This window comes from Branchiostoma lanceolatum, chromosome 1 (assembly GCF_035083965.1).
Source record: "Branchiostoma lanceolatum isolate klBraLanc5 chromosome 1, klBraLanc5.hap2, whole genome shotgun sequence".
NCBI lineage: Eukaryota > Metazoa > Chordata > Leptocardii > Amphioxiformes > Branchiostomatidae > Branchiostoma > Branchiostoma lanceolatum.
In genome coordinates, this window is record NC_089722.1 from 15,613,520 (window position 1) to 15,633,457 (window position 19,938).

Genomic DNA, 19,938 nt, shown 5'->3' on the forward strand with positions numbered 1-19,938 from the left:
ATGTTTGTCATTTGTACTTGTGTTCCAGGGTGGACCTTTACCCCCGTTGAACCGTACACTGCCCCCTATTGGGTCAGAGGCGGGCAAGCTCCCAGCGCTCAGTAAAACTCTCCCCCCCATGGATGGAGTGGATGGAAAAGCCCTCAAGCCTCTCGATAGACCACTTCTAGCGCCACTTGATAAGCCACTTCTCGCTCCACTCTCAGAAAAAGGTGAGGGAATCTTAGAGTCCCTTTTCACAAACTGTCTTATACATGAACCAATAGGACGGAATTACTATACAACGTTTAAAGGCAACCAAAGAATATAAAGGCCAAAAAAATGGGGGAAAAAATGCTGAAATCTTTATGGCTGTGACACTGTTTAGCTTGCGTAATAACTTCATACTTTAAGCATGTCAAAACCTCGCAAAAATGAGGTACGATGATTCCCTTAGTTTCGCGAGCCTACAAAAAAAAATGCGACAATTTTCAGTGAGTTCTCACATTACAGCGACATCACATTTTTGCATCATGGATGTCGCTATACATTGTGATAGTGTTGTTTGAACTAATCATGTATAGAAATATCTATATAAATTGACTTTCAAAATCCAATTTTCGGGCCCTAATATTGCTTGGATTTCCTTTAATTAGAAGTACAAATCACTACATACATTATATAGATTTCATTGTTGTATGATGTATTGCACATGTGCTGTCGTAATACACAGTGTAAATTTTAGCTCTTGAACAAAAGAAAATTAAGAGGAACAACCTTTAGTTGAATCTTTGTTCAGCTAACAAGGACTGGGATCAACAGATTAGTTTAAAGTGATTTTTTCCACCACATGTAGCTCTACACAAGTGTATATATAGGTGTAGGTCTGAGAGTTGTTCTGTGTTGTCTGTTGACTATAATTGCCTCTTGACATGTTTATCAGGAGAGTCGAAGCCTGCAGAGAAGAAGAAGAAAGATTCAGACTCAGGAGAGGAGTCAGAGAGTGAAGAGAGTAGTGAGGAAAGTGGGGAAAATTCAGACCTGAATAAGGTAAGTGATTTAAATAAAAACAATGTAGGCTTTAGTTCGGAAGGGTAATTTTTTCCTTATCCTATAACTGCAACTTAATTCATGCATGTCAGTTAGTACTCAATCTCTGTGAGTTGAGCTTGTTTCTGACTTAGGTAAAAGAGATACTGTTTCAGTCCTACTCATGTAACCCGTAACCTTGAAGTTGAAGTGGCCTTGAGTTCTCGTTATGCGGTGACCATTGAGTAAAATTTGAAAAAAATGTCCTGTCTTCCTCTGAGTCAGTTGTATCCTTTTTTTTTTAATAGAAATACACAATGTCATTTAGTATCGTACTATTACAGTATATCGATTATCAAACAACAATGTAAGGACTGACAAATCAATCCAACATAATTGGTTGAAACAAGCAATGCTAGGATTGGTACAGGCTAAAGCATTTTTGGACCCCATCAAGCCTATTGTTCTCCAAGCGAATCGGTTTCATACACATCACATTGGAACCCTGTAGTTAGTCAACAGGTGCAGTCAACGTCAAATTGACACAACGACCTCGATAGGTTCTCAGAAATAACATTCCACTTCTATGGGTCCATCGATTGACGGTCTTTACACAAGTTAACATCAATTACGTATTACATCCTAGTATCTATCTACATCATCATATAGCGCATCATCATAGCATTTCACAGTAAGCTATTGTAATGGTATGGTAGCATACTATTGCTATGCTATTGCTATGGGAACATTTCATTACTAATTTAACCCTAATTCACATAGAGATTGAAATTGAGAGTTGTATCCTTTTGGTGACAAAATGCGTAGATCAGGGCTTTGGGCTCACCTATCACCCTGTACTCCCCCTTTGGTAGTGTTTTAAACAGGTGATTTTCACTGCCATATGTAACATTTACATACCCTTGGTGATTGTAGTTTTGATGAGCACATGTTCACCCGGGCACCTGTTGTTGCAGACACACGTGCTGAAGGAAAATCCAGCCAATAAGACAAAAGAGTTGTCTTTAGTAAGAACTGCAGACTTGCCCAAGGCACGTAAAGAAGAGGTAAATGCACCTTGTACACATAAGATTCTATGGTTGACAACTGACAGTTCATTTTGTTTTGCTTGCCATTTTCCAATGAGGTTTGTGCAAGTTACAATGATTATTTCTACTGGAGCTGTGCATCATATATAAACAATTGGCTCACACATTAGGTTATACAAGTTGCTCATCAAGCCGTATTAGCAACAAAAAAATCCTAACACCATATCCTCACTATCCAAATAGTTTGCGCTTATTGCCAATCACTGTCGAGACTATATGGCTTTTATTTAAAGAAATACTCACTGTTGAATGGTGTACTTTCTTTAAGACAACTTGAAAGTTAGTGGTTCTAAGTAGTGTACACCACAGCTTCTTGCCACTGTTTCACCCATGCTTTACACACTGCTGTTCTTTCACAGAGTGATTCAGAAACAGATTCAGATGAATCTGAGGATGACTCAGATGATAATGACCAGAGACATGCCCCACCAAAGGTGATAGAAGTCACGTTGATGTAGTCTGCTCTTGCTGTAGAAGTAGTATTCTTTTTTTGAGATTGAAAGCAGTGTTTTATTACAGGGCTCGAAATTCATATTTGGAAATAGGTGCACTTGTGCACCCAACCCAAAAAATTAGGTGCACAGAAAGAATTTTGGGTGCACCATATAGAATTAAGTTGAATGTCAGCAAAACATAAAACATGTACAAAGTTTAACGCTTCAATTTTGGGTGCACAATGTCATGCAATCACTATTTTGAGCCCTGTAGTTACTGTAGTAGTCTTTTTAGTTGTCATATTTGCTTTATGATATATTGATTATTTATTTGTTTTGGAAGGTTGGATTTATCATCTAAAATTTTTCTTTTTTTATGTTGTTCTCTCAGCAAAAAATGCAAAAACAGGCAAAAGGACAAATTCAATCATGTCTTTGAATAATGTGATACTATGTGAAAGCTATGCTGCTGTTAAGAATATGGCCTGCATCTCGGATATGCCAAGACTATCTGCTTCAATGGGCAAATCTCTGATAAGTATCAACATTTTTTTAACCTTTCAAAACCACAATTTAGAAAAAGGGCGACAAGAAAGCTTCATCGGAAGACAAGAAGACGGAGAAGGAAGATGATGCAGAAAGTGGATCTGGAGAAGATTCTGAAGAAACAGATAACGATTCTCCTAAAAACAAGGAAGCCTCCGCCAAGAAAGATAAAGCTAAAGAAGAGGAAAGTGAAGGAGACACTACTGAAAGTGACAAGGAAAAAGGTGATTTTTATTTCTATTATCAGTTATGATTCAGGTGATCTATGGATGGTTGGAATGCATATATTTATAGTTTGAGCTCTTTTCACTATGAATGAAACATGCCTAATAAAAGTATTGTTTTTAATAGTAGCATGTGTGTTCTTGAAGCTCTATAGATGGGATATTTGAAATCTGGGTCCTTTCCTAGGTACTGAAATATGATTACCAAGACATGGTGATGGTTTAGCCTTTTAGCACAGAAGGCTTCAAGTTGCAGTTTGTTTTAACTGTCTGATCGATAGATTGGCATTTTTCTATACATGTTTGAATATTCTGTGGGTTCAGTTGTTGAAACATAACCTTTATTAGTGAGTAGTTACACAAATTTTGATGACAGTTCCTTCTTATTTTCAACAGAATCTCCTAAGAAAGACAAAGATGAGACAGACGGACCACCTCCTGAAAAGCCCGGTTTCTTTGCATCACTTTTTGGTACTCAACCACATTTCAATTTTCAGTGTTGTCCTTTGTACTAATCTGTGATGTTCTTGTGGTGTAGTGTGTGGTTTTGTCTTGCATGCCTGTGGAACTTTCTTACATTACTGTAACATTATACTATGTTTTTCCATGCAGGATTTGAAATCGTGATTTCAAAGCTACTGCATGTTCCACACAAGCAAAAACAGAACAGGTTTTGCTATCGCAAACCTGTAACTATCAACACTTCAGTTATACATTACTGTACAATCGTCAAGTTGACACAATTAGATTGCATACTATGCATTTTCTTTTCTACAAAGAATTTCCCCATTACTAAATCTCAGGACTTGTTGAATATTTTGCAATGTCAGCAGTTCAAGCAAGTTCTTCTTTCTCTTTTCTCCACAGGAAGGAAAAACAAGAAACAAGAGAAGCCAAAAGAGGAAGCTAAGAAAGCAGAGAAGGAAGAAACAAGTGAGGAAGACAGCAAGGAAGAAGACAAAAATGAGAAAGACGACAAAGATGATAAGAAAGACAAAAAGAAAGATAAGCATGACAAGAAAGACAAAAAGAAAGACGATAAGAAAGGTAAAGACAAAGACTCAAAATCAGACGAAGAAGAAAGTTCAGAAGACAACAGTAAGTCTGAGAATAGTTCTGGAGACAAAGACAAATCAGAGACTGAAGAATCTGAATCTAAAGACAAGGATGGAAGTGAGGCAGGGAAAGACAAGCCAAAGGAGGAGGCCAAGCCACAAACTAAGTCTTCCAAGGTGAGCATTTTTTTCATAATAAATTTGTAACCAAAAGTTTTATTACCACTGAAAAGCACAAGGCAAGTAGTACAGTCTCCTGGCTCCTGGGAATTGAACCCATGCTGCCAGCGCACAAACCCAACGCACTTACCACTAGGCTAAAAGGTCCGGACCAGTTAGACTGGTCGGTAAGTGACGCTTGAACCATATTGTTACTGTAACAGTAAATGTTTTTCATCCCAAATTTCACTGTAAAGTAATCATGGCATCCCAGTACTAGTGTACAGCATGTACCTAGACGATGAAGTGTTCAGATACTGGTCTTTGTTTCTTAAGTTAAAGTACTGTAAATGCATTTAAGTTTGCGTGGTTTTTATTTCATGCTAAGGGGGAAATGGAGTGTTCGCGGTGGTTTTAATTTCGCTGCAGTGCTGTAGTCACATACTGCTACAGTATTGGACAAAAGTCTTCGCAGTGGTTTTAAGTTCGCAGTGAAACGGTCGCCGCGAAAAACGCGAACATAAAACCACCGCGAACATTTCTGCATTTACAGTTATCTTTTTGGGTCAGAAGTATTGTACACAACATGCCTTATGTAGCAGAAATGTCTTATTCACAGCTTCTTCACAATGTTTTTTTCCAGGCCTGCACTATATTATAACACAGGAGCGGCAACTTGGGAATGCAGCTTCTTCTCAAGTCATTCAACGATCTTCTCACTGCAGCAGTCACAACCATCACTTCTCTCATGGACATTCCACTGTCGAAAATTCCTAGGAAATCAAAATCCTTGTAGAAGGACATCATGCCTTTATATTCAAAACACTTTGGAACTTAACTTGTGCAATAGAGCAGATATATTTTTCAATAGTTTCTCGAAGAGAAAAAAAAAACACATTCCACATGTTGAATCACTGCACAGTGTTTTGATAGGATTTAGTTTTGTATGCAGTATATGCCATTCACAGTGTAGTTAGATAAAAAGACTCTGTACTCCCTGTCAGTGCCTGTGCATTGTGGTAATTTCGGGAGGTACAATGAATGTACGAGACACTTACATCATGCACAATGAAATCATTCACACCATGTCATTTATTACACATCTTCAACCTACTGGTACAGCATCAAACAAACAGTGATACCAGTACAATCGCCATGCACTTTTCTACCAGGTCGTAGAATTGTCATTTTTTAGGATATAGCAGCTAATATTAGAACACTACCGATGTATTGTTGTCAGTAGTGTAGACCTTTTGTGCGTATGAGAATTTGGGAGACACATGTTCGTACAGCCTTGAGAAAAGCACAAGTTGTATAGATACCTAGTTTATTTTACTTGAAAGTAGTCTAAAATCAAACTAAAATTGAATGCAGTCACCTCTTTTCTCTCACTGCTATACACAGTCAGGCTGTGTGGAAGAGTATGGAACTTTGTGTAGCTATAAGATTTGAACACTGCATCCACTTATTTGCTCTCGATGGTATGATTTTAAAACCAGTGCATTGCGGGCAATCATAGATTTAGAAAATTAACCATACCACATTTAAAGTTATGGTTTGTTTTCTTTTAAAAATAACAGGAAACATTGGAAGGAGATTAAAATTCCTAGACAATCAAATAGACATAAAAACCTTCCTTTAGACTAAAATACATAAAATCAACAAAAAAATGAAAATCTAGTGTAAACGTTCCTATGTTCATTGAGTGTCTGCCTGTATATCATATATCTGTTGGACCACTGGTTCAATACATTTGGCCGCCATTGAAAAGGATTTTGTTATCAACATTTCGCTGCAAAATGATTATACATACTGTAAATATAATATTTTGTAAATAGTGGTTATTGCTTAATTGTTCTTAATTTTGTAAAGGTGTTGATTGAAGAAATGATTGTGTTGGGTAGTGATAACATCTGATTGTGGTTTGTGATGATTAAATTGTTTCTTTCACAACTTGGAGCCCCCTTATTTTCATCAAAAGAAATGTCATATTTGGGTAATCCCTAACTTCTTGTGTTGCTAAAAAAAAAATGGCCAAATACATGTTGGCAACCCATAATCCTTAGCCTCCGTTGCAGACTCCTTCCGGCTGTTTTCATTTTCTAAGTTCCAGTTTTACTATTACATTTTTTCTTGTTGTTGGCCGGGAAGCAATTAGAAAAAAATGTAATAGTATAAAAACAATAACTTGAAGAAGAAAACAGCCGAGGAGGCTACATAATCCTGGCATGTGATTTGGCATGTATTTTTGCCTAATTTTCAGCAACCCAAGTAATCTGGTAGAAACATTATCCTAGGCAGAGCTTTGCACATAGCCTATACAATATGCTAATACATGTACATGTACCTTAAGTTTCCTTACTGCTAAACCGAACTGAAGTTTCCCCTTTTGTGGGTGTGGCCTCTAGCCAGCTGTTAGTCAATCACAGAATTGTCTATTCCAATAGAAAACGTTTAGGCCATTTTCTAATCGGCTGACTGCTGGTTATGGACCATGCCCACAAAAGTGAAAGGTTAGTTTAAGAATGCCTACCCAAGGTACTCGTATATTATATTGACTGCAGCAAGGCTTTGTGTAGGAGAATCGGTAGAGACCGCTATTTGGGCTCTGCACATGCATTTACAGTACTCTAAATTTCAGCACAAAAGTATGAGGTCTTTTGTAAACTGAACACAGATACAGTACATGGATATGACATTTACAGTCTTATTCATGATTTGAAAACGGATTTCCTGAAACGGATGAGGAGACTGGCAGTCTTGCGGGGCCTTTCGAAACCCGGGACGTGTCCGCATCTCTCCAGCATGTCCACCCGACAGTTGGGGACACCTTTCTCCAGAACTGCTGCAGCAGATGGGGGGAGGATCTGAGGACAGAACAAAAAGTGTCATGGCAGAACATAAGGTGTCATTGCAGAACATAAAGTGTCATGGCAGAACATAAGGTGTCATTGCAGAACATAAAAGTGTCATGGCAGAACATAAGGTGTCATGGCAGAACATAAGGGTAATGGCAGAACATAAGGTGTCATGGCAGAACATAAGGTGTCATTGCAGAACATAAGGTGTCATGGCAGAACATAAGGGTAATGGCAGAACATAAGGTGTCATGACAGAGCATAAGGTGTCATTGCAGAACATAAGGTGTCATGACAGAATATAAGGTGTCATGGCAAAATATAAGGTTTTGTGCCAGAACATAAGGTGTCATTATGGAACATAAGGTGTCATGGCAGAACATGAGGTGCCATGGCAGAACATGAGGTGCCATGGCAGAACATAAGGTGTCATCTCAGAACATAAGGTGTCATGGCAAAATATAAGGTAATACCTGATCATGCATCCCCCAGATGACCTGGGTTGGGGCTGCTATTTTGTCCATATACTCATTCTCAAGTATGTTTGGGGTTTTCTTGGACTCTGCTAACACTGGAGGGGAAGAAAACCTGTCTTTAGAAGTCATAACTCACAACCAACATCATCGCATATGAGACATACTATCATAATGACATATTCCAATTCAAAGGTAGGAATTTAATGTTCTAGGTGATCAGTGAAATAACACTCTACCCTACTCTACTCTTACTAGTCAAAGTGTTATTCATCCCCTATATATATAGGTGGTTCTACAAGGACTTTGGGGTATTGGAAACACTCTCATGTATTCAACTTCTTGATTTGCTTGTACATTTTGTATGTCATTCTCCTTCACTGGGCTTTGTCTGCCGCCTATACAATGTACCTCGGCCAGGCTATGCTAAACCAGGCTGAGGTTTCCACTTAGGTGGGCACGGCCTCTTACCAGCTGTCAGCCAATCAGAGAATTGCTTATAGTAAATGTTTTATTTAGGAAAAGCCAATTCTCTGATTGGCTGACAGCTGGTTTATGATACAGGCCACGCCCACAAAAGTGGAAACCTGTACCTGGTTTAGTAGAGTATTCTTAATTAAAAGCTTTGGGCCAAGCTCTAAACTCTAAACAGGTGAATGATGTATGTCAAACAGTCTCAAAACTCACTTTTCCTGTACGAGTCATGCCGAGGTCTCCGTAGCTCTAACAAACCTTCCAGGATCTGTGGGTAAACAGTAACGGAACTGCGTGTTACATTGCCGGTCTTCTCAATGCAAAGAGCTATGAAAAAAATACAGTCTTGATCTAAACAGAGGATAAACAGGGAGCCACCACCTCAAGTTTCAAACCATCTACGCCAGAACCAACACATACAAAAACTGGCCTACTTCCCTCGTACTATTCCCCAGTGGAATACCCTGCCTGGGACTGTTGTGACGGCTCTCACTGTTGAGTCGTTCCGTGCCAGGCTGGGGGCCTGCCCGCCTTAGCCCGGGACCTCACCCCCCTCACCCCCTCACCCCCCCACCCACACACACACTATGCCCCTAATCCTGATGGGGCTATATGGGGGTATCTAAATGTAGAAACAAGTCTGTGAGGAAACAAGTCTGTGAGGAAACAAGTCTGTGAGGAGCACAAAACTCGATCATGGGAACAAGAAAATTAAAGGACACAAACAAATCATAGTACACAAGTTCATGTGATCTCGATCGTAGAAAATAACACAATGCGGACCATTTCAGGTGGTTCTGCAGCCTGCCCGTTGTAAAATACTTTGCTCAGCATCTCCTTTATAGCTGCAGTACTCTCTGGAATCAGTAGGGATCCTAACTGCTCAAGTGGTGGTGTTCTCACACCTGCAGTCAAAAAGAGTCACAACCAAAGGTCAACCATGTAGTGCTATTCTGTTTTATTACCTTTGCCAAGAGGGTTATGTTTTTGGGTTTGAGTTTGTGTGCGTGTGTGTGTGTGTGTGTGTGTGAACAAAAGTTACAGTTGCTGTGGTTAGATCTTACTTATGACATTCAGTCTGTGGGTAGGTATTAGCAAATTGATGGACAAGTTTGATAATGGGCCTCCTAGCAGCTTTTTTATGATACTGCAGCAGATGTTCCCGTTTTGATATATTTCTGTGTAACGTTGCGAGAAGAACACGAATCACATTCAAATGCAGGACTGTCTCTGTGTAACGGGAATCTGGTGTTGTTGAGAGGGACAGAAAAATTCACCCTGTCAAAAAAAAATTGGCCTTTATGACATGAAATTGATAAAAATGTATTTCTGTAAGCCTAAAATGACAGATTTAACAATGGAAACGAAGAACATAGACTCCCAAACAATCAGTGTGATGGTAAAAAATCTAAAGCTGGAAACAGCCCTGTCCAAATGTGACAATCACAATTCTACAACCTTCCATCACCCATGGCAGCTTAGGTGTAAACATAGACATACCTGCAGGACACATCAAAGTGACAGCAGACACCTGGTCTGGATGACTGGCAGCATAGCAACCGGCTATTGCCCCGCCCATGGATACCCCCACTATGTGGAACTGCTCATGATCCAGTCCGATGGCACCAACAAACTACACATATAGACAGAGAAAGGCCTTTTTGAAACAAATACACGTAGAACCTACCAATACAAAAGCATTTAAACTTACCGTTAAAGTTTTACAGTTCACTGGACAAAGTCAGAATACTGGACACTGAGCAGGACTACTTTAGGAGAGGTATAAAGGAGGCCATATACATCAGGGCACTCAAACCATCACTCAGCAGAGACAGTGGGCGTTATAAACTTCCTGGCACGTTTGACCAATTGCTGACGTCACGTTGTGACGTAACCGTAATGACACGTGTCAATAAAGTCACGTGTCTGTAACTCTCGCGAGTTTATGTTCGGCAGTGATTGGTCATTATTGATCCTGAAGAAGGCAACAGTGGTCGTCACAAATTTGATCCGTGAATACACAGTTAGTGTAGGAAGAAAGTTGAGCGCTGTATTACGATTAACACAGGTGAGCTTCCATGGGCATTTAAATGTGTCTGTTTTGTCACAACATGACTTATCAGAATGAGATGAATACAAATATAAAAATCGTCATGATTTCTTCATCCCATCAAAATTGCACCACATTTGCATGTAGAATAGACTCTGAAAGTCCTACAGAACACACAAATATACACACACATACCTGATGTAATATTACCAGACCATTCTTGAAGCTCAGGTCATCTTTAGGTTTAATCTCAGTGTCTCCATGCCCAGGTAGATCCACAGCAATCATGTGCAGGTGTGCAGGCAGGTACTATAGGCAACGGGGGGATTTTAGACTTTCAAATGGCTTAACAGTCATAACTGCAGTGTTTTATGCAAGGTACAAAAGGATTTCTTGAGGATTATGTTCTCTATAGCTGTTGGTACAATTCATGATGGCAAGTAAAATGCAAACACAAAGGGATTCTGCCTCCAAAGACAAAAAGTAAAACTACCAAATAAGTTTTTGTCACACCTGTAATTACTTTTGATTATAATACTTCTTTTACTTAACACGCTTTTTTGATACTTCCATGTTACTGTATGCTTTGTGTTGTATATGTATGATGTACAGGTTTTGTTAGTGCAATGGCCTAGTCACCCGGTTTTTGAGTGTTCACCTTGCATACGGTAGGTCGTGAGTTCGAACCCTGGCCGAGTCATACCAAAAACTTTAAAGAGGTTACATACTTATTCAGCTTTCTCTGCTTAGTACTCAGCAGTGGGAAAGAGTATGGAAGTTGAACACACACCGCTACCAGTGGACTAGCCCCCTGCTGTAACAGTAGTGATTGCAGTTGTGTGGTCCAATGGCTGCCGAAACGTAGATGAGCACCGCCCTATGCACCGCCTGGTGCGGGAGGACTTTAACTTTAACTTTGTTATTGACAATTACGTTTGTATAATTTAGATAAGCAGCTTTTATACCTATTTTGTACACTGTTCTTTTATGTATGTTATTTGCATTTAGCCTTCGGGCATGAATTTGCAATAAACTTATTTATTGAAATGAAATGTGAAAAACTACTAGTAGTACCTTCATCATTTCACACCATGTTTCTTTCCTGTCCGTGAAACCATGCAGGAACAAAATGGAGGGTTCCCCTTCCCGCGGCTGTCCGCGTTCCATGTACCCAAACTGTCGTCCTGCGACGTTAACGAACTTGATCTTGAAACCTGTTTTCCACACATTGTACCTGCACGGTGATTTAAAAGTACATGATTTGAATGTAATGGCAGAATGGCTTAAGTACTGTGCATGATCGAATATTCACTCACTGATTCACTCATTCTCACGCTGTCATGATCACTCTCTCACTCATTCAATCTCACGATCACTCTCATACTCATTCTCTCACACTCACTCACTCACTCAGTTAAACCTCAAAGACGTGGAAAAACAACTCTATTTACAAAATCAATTATTGGCATCCTAAATTTACTTCAATTGCAGAGACCCCAGCCAATCGTTATTAGAAGATTATGATATTCTAGGGGTTATCAAAGAACATCCTGTCAATAGTGCCAAACAATTCTTATTGACAGGAACATCCTGTCAATAGCCTCGCCTAAAACTTACACTAAAATATATATCAACCCCGCTGCTTCCCCATCTGGATCAAATTCCAAGGATCCTAGGGCCCGAGTTCGATCCTAGGGGTCGACCGTCGACCCCAGCTCGGACATGTTGTAAGGGATCGCATTCATTCAGATGGTGACGTAAAGCCGGCGGCCCCGTGTATGAGGGAGCTTCAGGCATTCGTCTCAAGTGTCAAACCTCTGCACGTTAAAGAACCCAACACACGTATCTAGAAGAGTAGGGGTGACCTGGTGTGCTTGGCAAAAAAACGCAACCCGCAGCGAAGCCGCATTGCACTACCACTAGCTACTAGTACTTGAAAAAGCATCATGCTTCACCTCAAATGAGGCTGCCTTGAAACAAAACGAAACGAATATATTTCAGTAGGCCATGGGGTAGAGTCTGAGCTTACCATCTGAGTAGGATGAGTATGTAAGCAGGACGGAGATAGTACACAAACAGGGCGGCAGCTACGGACACCAGTGTGCTGCCTCCAGCCAACAGGACTGGTGCAGGTGCAAGTAGGACGTCCATCTCAACTCAGGTGAGGTTGCAGGTGAGGTGAACACCTGGACTGTGGACCCTAGGTATGAAAGCAGAGGGCAAACTCCTTTGTTAATGTTAGACAGTGTACTGAATGATGTTTCAGCAGCTCTGTTGGCAAGAACAACAACAAAACAAACACTATGCCCTATTGTTTACATACAATGTGCAAGACAAAGGCCGCTTATGATCTTATGGTGATATGATCAGTGACGCTGCATAGAATGGGGTGAATTCATTTCAAACAAATACCCAGATCCTACACAAAAGTACTTAGATACATCAGAAGAAAGTTTAACTTCAAAAACCCCACAGAAATCCGAGCAAATAGGGGTAAAGGCGATAAAACATGGTACCGACCAGTCAGCTGAATGTCACCGTGGCTATAGAACAGCTGTCGATTCGACCGCTCGAACGATGACCTTCGCCCTGGATCTTCGCCCTCAACGCTGCCCTGCCACCTAGCGGTTTTTGTACAAACAGGAATGATGACTTTGTTGTGAAAGGAACAATGTCCGTAGGATATAAACCTCCATGAAGTAATTATGGTGTTTGCGGTGTGGGCTAAGGTGCAGTTCACAACACACGGCAAAGAGATAACAAAAAAACATAGGACAATTAGCACAATTAGCGGGGCGATAATGAATAAATTACAATGAACCTTTATGCGCGCGGAAGTTTGAACAGTGCAATCTAGAATTTTTGACCAAAACCCACGCGACCAATTTTTTCAAGCGCAGAATTTGCGTCTGCCCTACACAAATTCAAAAGGTCAGAAAATTTTGGACGCACAGGAAACTAACAACACGCAAGGGCACAAAGACGGCCGTACAAAACTAGCCTCTACCAGGCCCCGCGGATGGCTGAAAAAAAAGCCATTAGTCAGCTACGGAGAGAGGGTCCAAGATGGCATATTGGACGTCCCCTCTCTCTGTAGCCGACTCCCTTGGCATACTATTTTCACTCTATTTGGCCATTTCTACAATACTTTTTCCAGCCATCCGCGGAGCCTGGTAGAGGCTAGTACGAGCCGGGAATAAAATCTATGAAGCGCATAAGAAGGTAGGCAGAAAATACAAAGCAACAACTATTTCTAGCCACATTCAAGTGGAACTTAGTTTTACAACTCCAGTCTATGAGCTACAGCTAAACATGTACACATACCTGGGATCGGAGGTCACGACTGATCTCTATGACAATTATATCTCCCAAGCTCAATTCGTATAACAACGAGCTACTCTTTGATTGGCTACTATGAATAGCCCAATCAGGGCTTACTTTAATGTCCCTCGAAATGGTCTAACTCGAGCTCGCGACTAAATACACTAATTACATGTATGCCAAGATCATGTCCATTAAGTTATAACACCTTTTGCCATTGATGTCGAGGTAGATACGAGTTCAGTAACACAGATTAACGCCAGCTGCGGAATGTAACGTTACCACATCATCAAGACAAGGAGGTTATATAGTCTATATAACCTCCTTGATCAAGATGATCTATGATTGACTCCAAAACCAGGAAATGCTACTGCAGTGCCCCAAATCACAGGTACATCGTCGAGACCTCAATAACTACCGACATGCCAAAATTCAAACAAATCCGTCCAAAAGATTCCGAGTTCTAGCTGCGAACCCACAAATCCAGACGATTACAGTACCCCCGTAGGAGGTAACCTCTTCACGGAGGTAACACGCTCGTTCTCATTTAATTGTACACATTTTAATTTGTAACTTCCTTTACCGTTTGAAATAAGACGTTCCTGACATTAGGATACGGCACATATAAGGCGCCAAACTGTATTGACGACTTAAAACTTTTCTCGCTTTTAAAAACGACAGTTTGGCATCTTATATGTTCCTTATCCTAAATGTCAGCAACGTCTTACTTCAAACGGTAACGGAAGTTACAAAATGTGTACGTAGGGAGTGAAGCTCCCTTACGGAGGTAACAAAAGACACGAAACGTTGTTGCCTACGAACTTCGTTGAGCGATCTGTTAAAACTTGAGTTGCTCAGAGTGGTCGCCCAGCTGTCACAGTGGCAGTAGCGTAAAGGAGGTATTACATTTTCAACAGTAAAGATGCAGCTTTATTCTGCATGAACGAATCCCATGACTTCTTCAGTGATAGATCATACTTTTTATTCATTTATCTATCTATCAATCTTTAGGGTGGTTCCTTCAGTCAACTGAGTAACTGATTTTCAAGGGAGCCATAAAGAGGAGCCCGGGAAACAGATTGTTTCATTGAAGCACATGGCTTCTAGCCTCGGTGCCATCCGATTACAGCCGCTACCCTGAAAAAAATCAGCGTAGCGAGAGTATATGAGCCTCGGTAGTATTCGGATGCCAGACTACACTGCTTTGCCATATATAGTGATGACATTTAAAAGACCAGGGAAAAGCTTTTGTGACGTTAGTCAGCGTCTGATTGATGACATCACAGCCTGGGACCAAGGACACTGCTGGGACCGAGAGTACTGGTTTTGAAAAGGGTCTGGGAGGGGTTTCTGATGAATGCTTTGCTGTCAAAGAAATGCCAGCTGTCACAATGTCCTCCCATACCCCCTAGCTAAGGTTTCCACTGGGAGGTGGCCACACACCTACATGTAGGGTCACCTGGTTTCTGAAGTATGAAGGACACGCAGAGCTTCGGCAGCCTTTTAGTGTCTTTTATGGTATGGTTCAAGTGCATTGTGTTGTATCTTTAGATAGGTAAGAGCACCTGTTCAGGGAATACGACAGACATTAAGTATGTGTAAGTAACATTAAGAGTATAAAACACTTGCGAAACACCATGACTTTACTGTTATCTGAGTTCCGCCACCTCGATCACACCTTCGCTAAATGATATTAACCTTTCTCAGTGACATATGCCACGTGTTTGAATGTTCTATCATGGAAATAAAATTTCCTCATCAATTATGCAAGTCACCTCTTGATTAGCACAATTTGCATCTAATTATGTAGATCACTACTTAATTATAAGCTATCGACATACCAAAAATCCTGATTATCCGTCAACCCCTTCTTGACGTATTCACTTTCTAAATCTGAAGCAAAGTTGGCATAGTCCCAAAATAAACCGCTAGGGGGTCTAAACCTATAGCTAAACACCATAATCTCTGCCCGAAGAGCTATCTACCACTCCAAAAAATACGACCATATCATGTCCAGAACACGAGACGATTACTGTACCCCTGGCGGAGGTATTACAAAGCTGAAACATAGATGTTATTTGAGACACGTGCACTCGCCGACAATGATGACATGATATGAAGATTCGTGAATTACGGATTAGCACAAATTATTGACATTTTCACAATATTACAGCGGGAAACATTACGTCGTATTTTTTCAACCCGGGACTCTGGGTCAGCGTTTCTTTTTCTTTCTTTGACAGATCCAGAGAGAGAGAGAGAGGTGGGCGAGGACATAACAGTTAACCCCTTTGATATTTTCCACAGCTCTCTTTGACGCTTTGAATCAACAAAAGCAATATTAGGGCCCAAAATATGAAAATAAAAAGAATGCTGATGTCTTTATGGTAGGGACATTTACTAACACTATTTAGCATATTTGCGTAATAACTTCATACTTTGAGCATTCTAAAACCGCGCAAAATCGTGCCGTACGATGATCCCCTTAGTTTCGCGAGCCTACAAAACCCGCCCGGCGACGATTTTCAGTGAGTTCTCACATCACAACGACGTCGTACTTTTGTATGATGGACGTCGCTATATATACATTTTCAATAGTGTTGTTTGAACTAATCATGTTTAGAAATGACAAAATAGATTGACTTTCAAAATCTAATTTTCGGGCCCTAATATTGCTTGGGTTTCCTTTAACTGGACTATATGAGCGCTTTTCTGCGCACTTTTCCATGGGGCGTGGTGTATACCTTGTTAGCCGTTCATCCCATCGATCCAAGAACAACGCCTAACGGCTGAGTGGTGGCGATCCAGAGTTATGTTTGATTGTTGACTATATCCGCCCAAGTTTACGACCACTGCAGCTGCAATGGCCGCTTTGACCTTCAACTCCAAAGAACCATACCGGCAGTATGTATGTACGGGTAGACATCGATCTAAGAAGTCCATCCGTGGAGATATACAAACAGCGATTCGTGCATTTCTTGCAGACAAGCTTAAGAAAAGCTGACAAGGCTGATCGATAGTTTTGTGAATGTCAAATTTGTCTTGAACTTGACTAGACTAAATTCACACATACACGAAACCTCGCTGCCCTATTGATTGATTACGCGGAAAGCGAAAGTGTGATCCATTCACGCGCATGCAGCACACGGGTCCTCTTACTCTCCAAGCAGAGGATGGGCTCCGGCTGGTTTTTGACGTGTTTTAGGCGTTTTTGTCGGGCTTTCTATCTTGTTCGGATCCCGTTTTCTGTTTTCTTAAAAAAAATATTTACACAAAATAGAAAGCCAGACAAAAACGCCTAAAACACGTCAAAATCCAGACGGAGCCCTACCTCTGCTTGGAGACTAGGATCATCTGAATCAGTACACAAACCCTTGAATGTATATTGGGTCCGAGTGCAGATTTGTTATGAGGTGATTTCTTGCTCTTTTATCATGAAAAGAAAAAAGGTTTACATTTCTGGGATTCGTTTAGGCAAATAGGTTGTATTGAAATATATTCTATCATTGGCTTTGCCCTGCGTGACCGGTCGGATCTTTCGCGTGCATTGAAAACTCATCAAAATGCAAAGAGAGAAGACACAAACAGGATTTTCCTGTGTTTGGAAAGAGGTCTGGTTGGCAGGATTCCTATCTCTGAAAACATCTGGACTGTGCGGATTTCTGCTGCGTTGGGATATATTAGGTGCTTACCCTAGCTTTTCCCCTGCTTGCAACAATGATCTACCGGATTTAATTGGATCTCTAAGATACGGGGAGCTATCGTTTTGGTCAATGACGCGATGTAAAAGACTAACGCTTTCGGAGACTCCTTGCCCCACGACTCAATTTCTTACCTCTATTGGATCTTATCAAGAGGAATAATCCAATCAGCTGCAGTAGTAATAGTTACGCCAGCACACGGAACTTGAGCCTGGCGTACAAATAGAGAGTATAATTGCACTGAGCTGGAGATAGATGATACAGTTCACGAGTTTAAGTAATGGACCAATTTTAGCCTGGGACAAGCGTGTAATCAAGGAAAGGGCAGCTCGTTTGAACACACCCCGCACCTGCCTACGGGCCGAGATGGCATCAAAAGGATAGCCTGTGTTAAACAATATCTCGCTGGCAGGGACTGAAGGCAGCCTCTACCAGGCCCCGCGGATGGTTGCGAAAATAGTAGAAATTGGCTTGATAGAGCAAGAGGATATAACCTCCTTGAATAGCTAGTCTAAGAGTGAATAGTATGCTAAGGGAGTCGGCTACGGAGAGAGGGTCCAATCTGCCATCCTAGCCTGCAAGTGAAACCCTGGCAAATATTCTCCATATAGCCGTCGAAGTTAGTCTGGTAGAGACTAGACTGAGCTGAAGGTATAGCTAGGAAAGAGGACTTTTATTAGATTTCTCCGTGATTTAGTTTATAGATTAGAATATGGATGATGTTGCATCTCTCTTGAACGGCGATCAAAGACAAAGTAAAACATGTATCTTCGAGTTTTAGATTTAGATTAAGACTCTTTCTTTGCGTGGAAAATAAATGGGTAGTACATGCATGCATATGTATTTCAGGCAGAAAAGACTTGCTGAGAAGTCACTTGATTTATCCAGTGTATCTGATCTTTTAATTAAGTTCCCCGAAAGACATAATGTTGTTAGCGCTGCTAATTAACGGAGCGAATGGCTATCTGTCTATCACCATTGGTTACGAGATTTGTAAAATCTAAACGAGTTTTGGCATCTAGCGCGAGACCGCGTATCTTACATATGTCCATACATTATTAGGTAACTCGAGTTGGACTCTCATTATATTTACCGAAAGTTGATATTTTGTTGTCCCAGTGCAAAGAAAGGGACGGCAAACAACACAGCCGGGCAAGACAACAACACGGGATCACTTTTCAATTGATCTGCTGCGATTTCTTTTTGTTTGAGTGAAAATTGCCCTAAAGCAGGGGGTAAATAGAGTAACTCTGTTGCGAGACCATATATGGGGTGTCCCATGGGACCCGCAGAGTGACCCACTGTCCTCCTCACGGCCGCTTCACTTTAACTCATGAATTATTCATCCGACCCATCCCGTACATCCCTTCCACTTTCTGCATAATTAACGACATTACCTGCTACCATCCGCGGATCCAGAGGGGGGCGCACCCGGCGCGCGCCCCCCCGTTCGCGCCGTCAAAAAAAAAAAAAATACAAGCCGACCGGCCAAAACTTTTGTTGAGGGCAAGGCTAGAGGCCGAGGATCAACCTTATATTATTTATCCGCTCAGAAGAAAAGACAACTCTAGTTCTTGACTTCAGTATAGATATTATTTATAGACTAATTTAGAGATTGATTAGGCACTGCAACGATACAAGACTTACCTTCCCGCCAGCCCAGAAAGCGGCGCTGGCAATCGAGGTCCGGGGCGGGGTCATCCTCTCCCGGTAGAATTTTCATGCCATCAAAGTATATTCTGGTTGTCAAAGGTTTTATTATATTGCTTGCTTTGTCATTGTTGCCATACAGCTTAACAACTGTCGAGCAAAAAAGTTCATTCATTCATAAACGCAATTTCCCGCATTTTAGAGGCAAATCTTTTACCGCCGCCATTGATGTTATCATCGATGGCGGTGCTTTAAAAAGGAAGGACTCCCAAAAAAATTGCTTTTCAATACCCTAGAAATCAGTAGACTATGCTGTCACAAACGTTGCTGTATACTTATCACACGCTGTTTTATTTGATGTCACTAACACCGGGGGTTCCCCGTGAACGTTACTAGTATGGAAAGGTACATGTAAGTAAACATGAACTTACAAGTAATATTCCCAGACTGTAGTTTATTTACAAATTATCGTTACGCTGACAACCAGCGCGACCAAGTATGAAATAGATCCATTTGTGGGTCAAAGACGAGCAGGGCAAGTAAATTACCGTCAAAAGAGTTCACGTGGCATCAAAGCCGGTTCAATGTTGGGTCGATGCTAGAAAATTAATGATCCTCCGGTGGCAAAATCGTAACCGCTAGCCAAGACAGTCATACAGCCATGGAGACTTAAGAAAGTTGTGTCTTCTACATAAAAGCCGCGTGCTTCGGCTCCCAGTTTGGTTTCACCCCTGCACGTACTATTCCCGTTTCCTGCATATGCGTCGTGCAGTCGTGCTACTTCACCCGTTACACACTTGCCAAATATGAGCTAGTATTTGCGTCAAATTGAGCAAAATCGCGACGCAACTTTGGACAAAATGGCTGCACGTGTACTCA

General features: G+C 41.1%; 2 protein-coding genes across 2 annotated transcripts in view; one reads left to right on the forward strand and one right to left on the reverse strand.

The window, feature by feature from the left end:
• LOC136437196 (X-linked retinitis pigmentosa GTPase regulator-like) overlaps positions 1–6,485 on the forward strand; it is a 21,751-nt gene extending 15,266 nt beyond the window's left edge. The window contains exons 11-18 of the mRNA XM_066431681.1: positions 29–212; positions 923–1,029; positions 1,983–2,072; positions 2,474–2,548; positions 3,126–3,318; positions 3,715–3,789; positions 4,186–4,550; positions 5,176–6,485. Of these exons, the coding sequence (XP_066287778.1) occupies positions 29–212; positions 923–1,029; positions 1,983–2,072; positions 2,474–2,548; positions 3,126–3,318; positions 3,715–3,789; positions 4,186–4,550; positions 5,176–5,193 (1,107 nt within the window). The 3' untranslated portion in view covers positions 5,194–6,485. The remainder of the gene's footprint in view (positions 1–28; positions 213–922; positions 1,030–1,982; positions 2,073–2,473; positions 2,549–3,125; positions 3,319–3,714; positions 3,790–4,185; positions 4,551–5,175) is intronic.
• On the reverse strand, positions 5,607–13,779 carry LOC136437207 (monoacylglycerol lipase abhd6-A-like). Its single transcript, XM_066431691.1, has 10 exons — positions 13,712–13,779; positions 12,908–13,008; positions 12,417–12,587; positions 11,462–11,621; positions 10,583–10,696; positions 9,838–9,970; positions 9,121–9,242; positions 8,551–8,605; positions 7,864–7,961; positions 5,607–7,399 (listed from the first exon to the last, which is right to left on the reverse strand). The coding sequence occupies exons 3-10, from the start codon at positions 12,536–12,538 to the stop codon at positions 7,244–7,246; spliced, it is 960 nt and encodes a 319-aa protein (XP_066287788.1). The 5' UTR covers positions 12,539–12,587; positions 12,908–13,008; positions 13,712–13,779; the 3' UTR covers positions 5,607–7,243.
• Positions 13,780–19,938: the final 6,159 nt, after the last annotated feature.

What these genes read in the sequence shown, in the direction of transcription:
- LOC136437207 (XM_066431691.1), bottom strand. Translation starts at nt 12,538, where the DNA reads ATGGACGTCCTACTTGCACCTGCACCAGTCCTGTTGGCTGGAGGCAGC. An exon ending in ATACTCATCCTACTCAGATG is followed by an intron (nt 11,622 to 12,416) that starts GTAAGCTCAGAC and finishes ATCACCGTGCAG; the next exon opens with GTACAATGTGTGGAAAACAG. An exon ending in TCTGGGGGATGCATGATCAG is followed by an intron (nt 7,400 to 7,863) that starts GTATTACCTTAT and finishes TTCTGTCCTCAG; the next exon opens with ATCCTCCCCCCATCTGCTGC.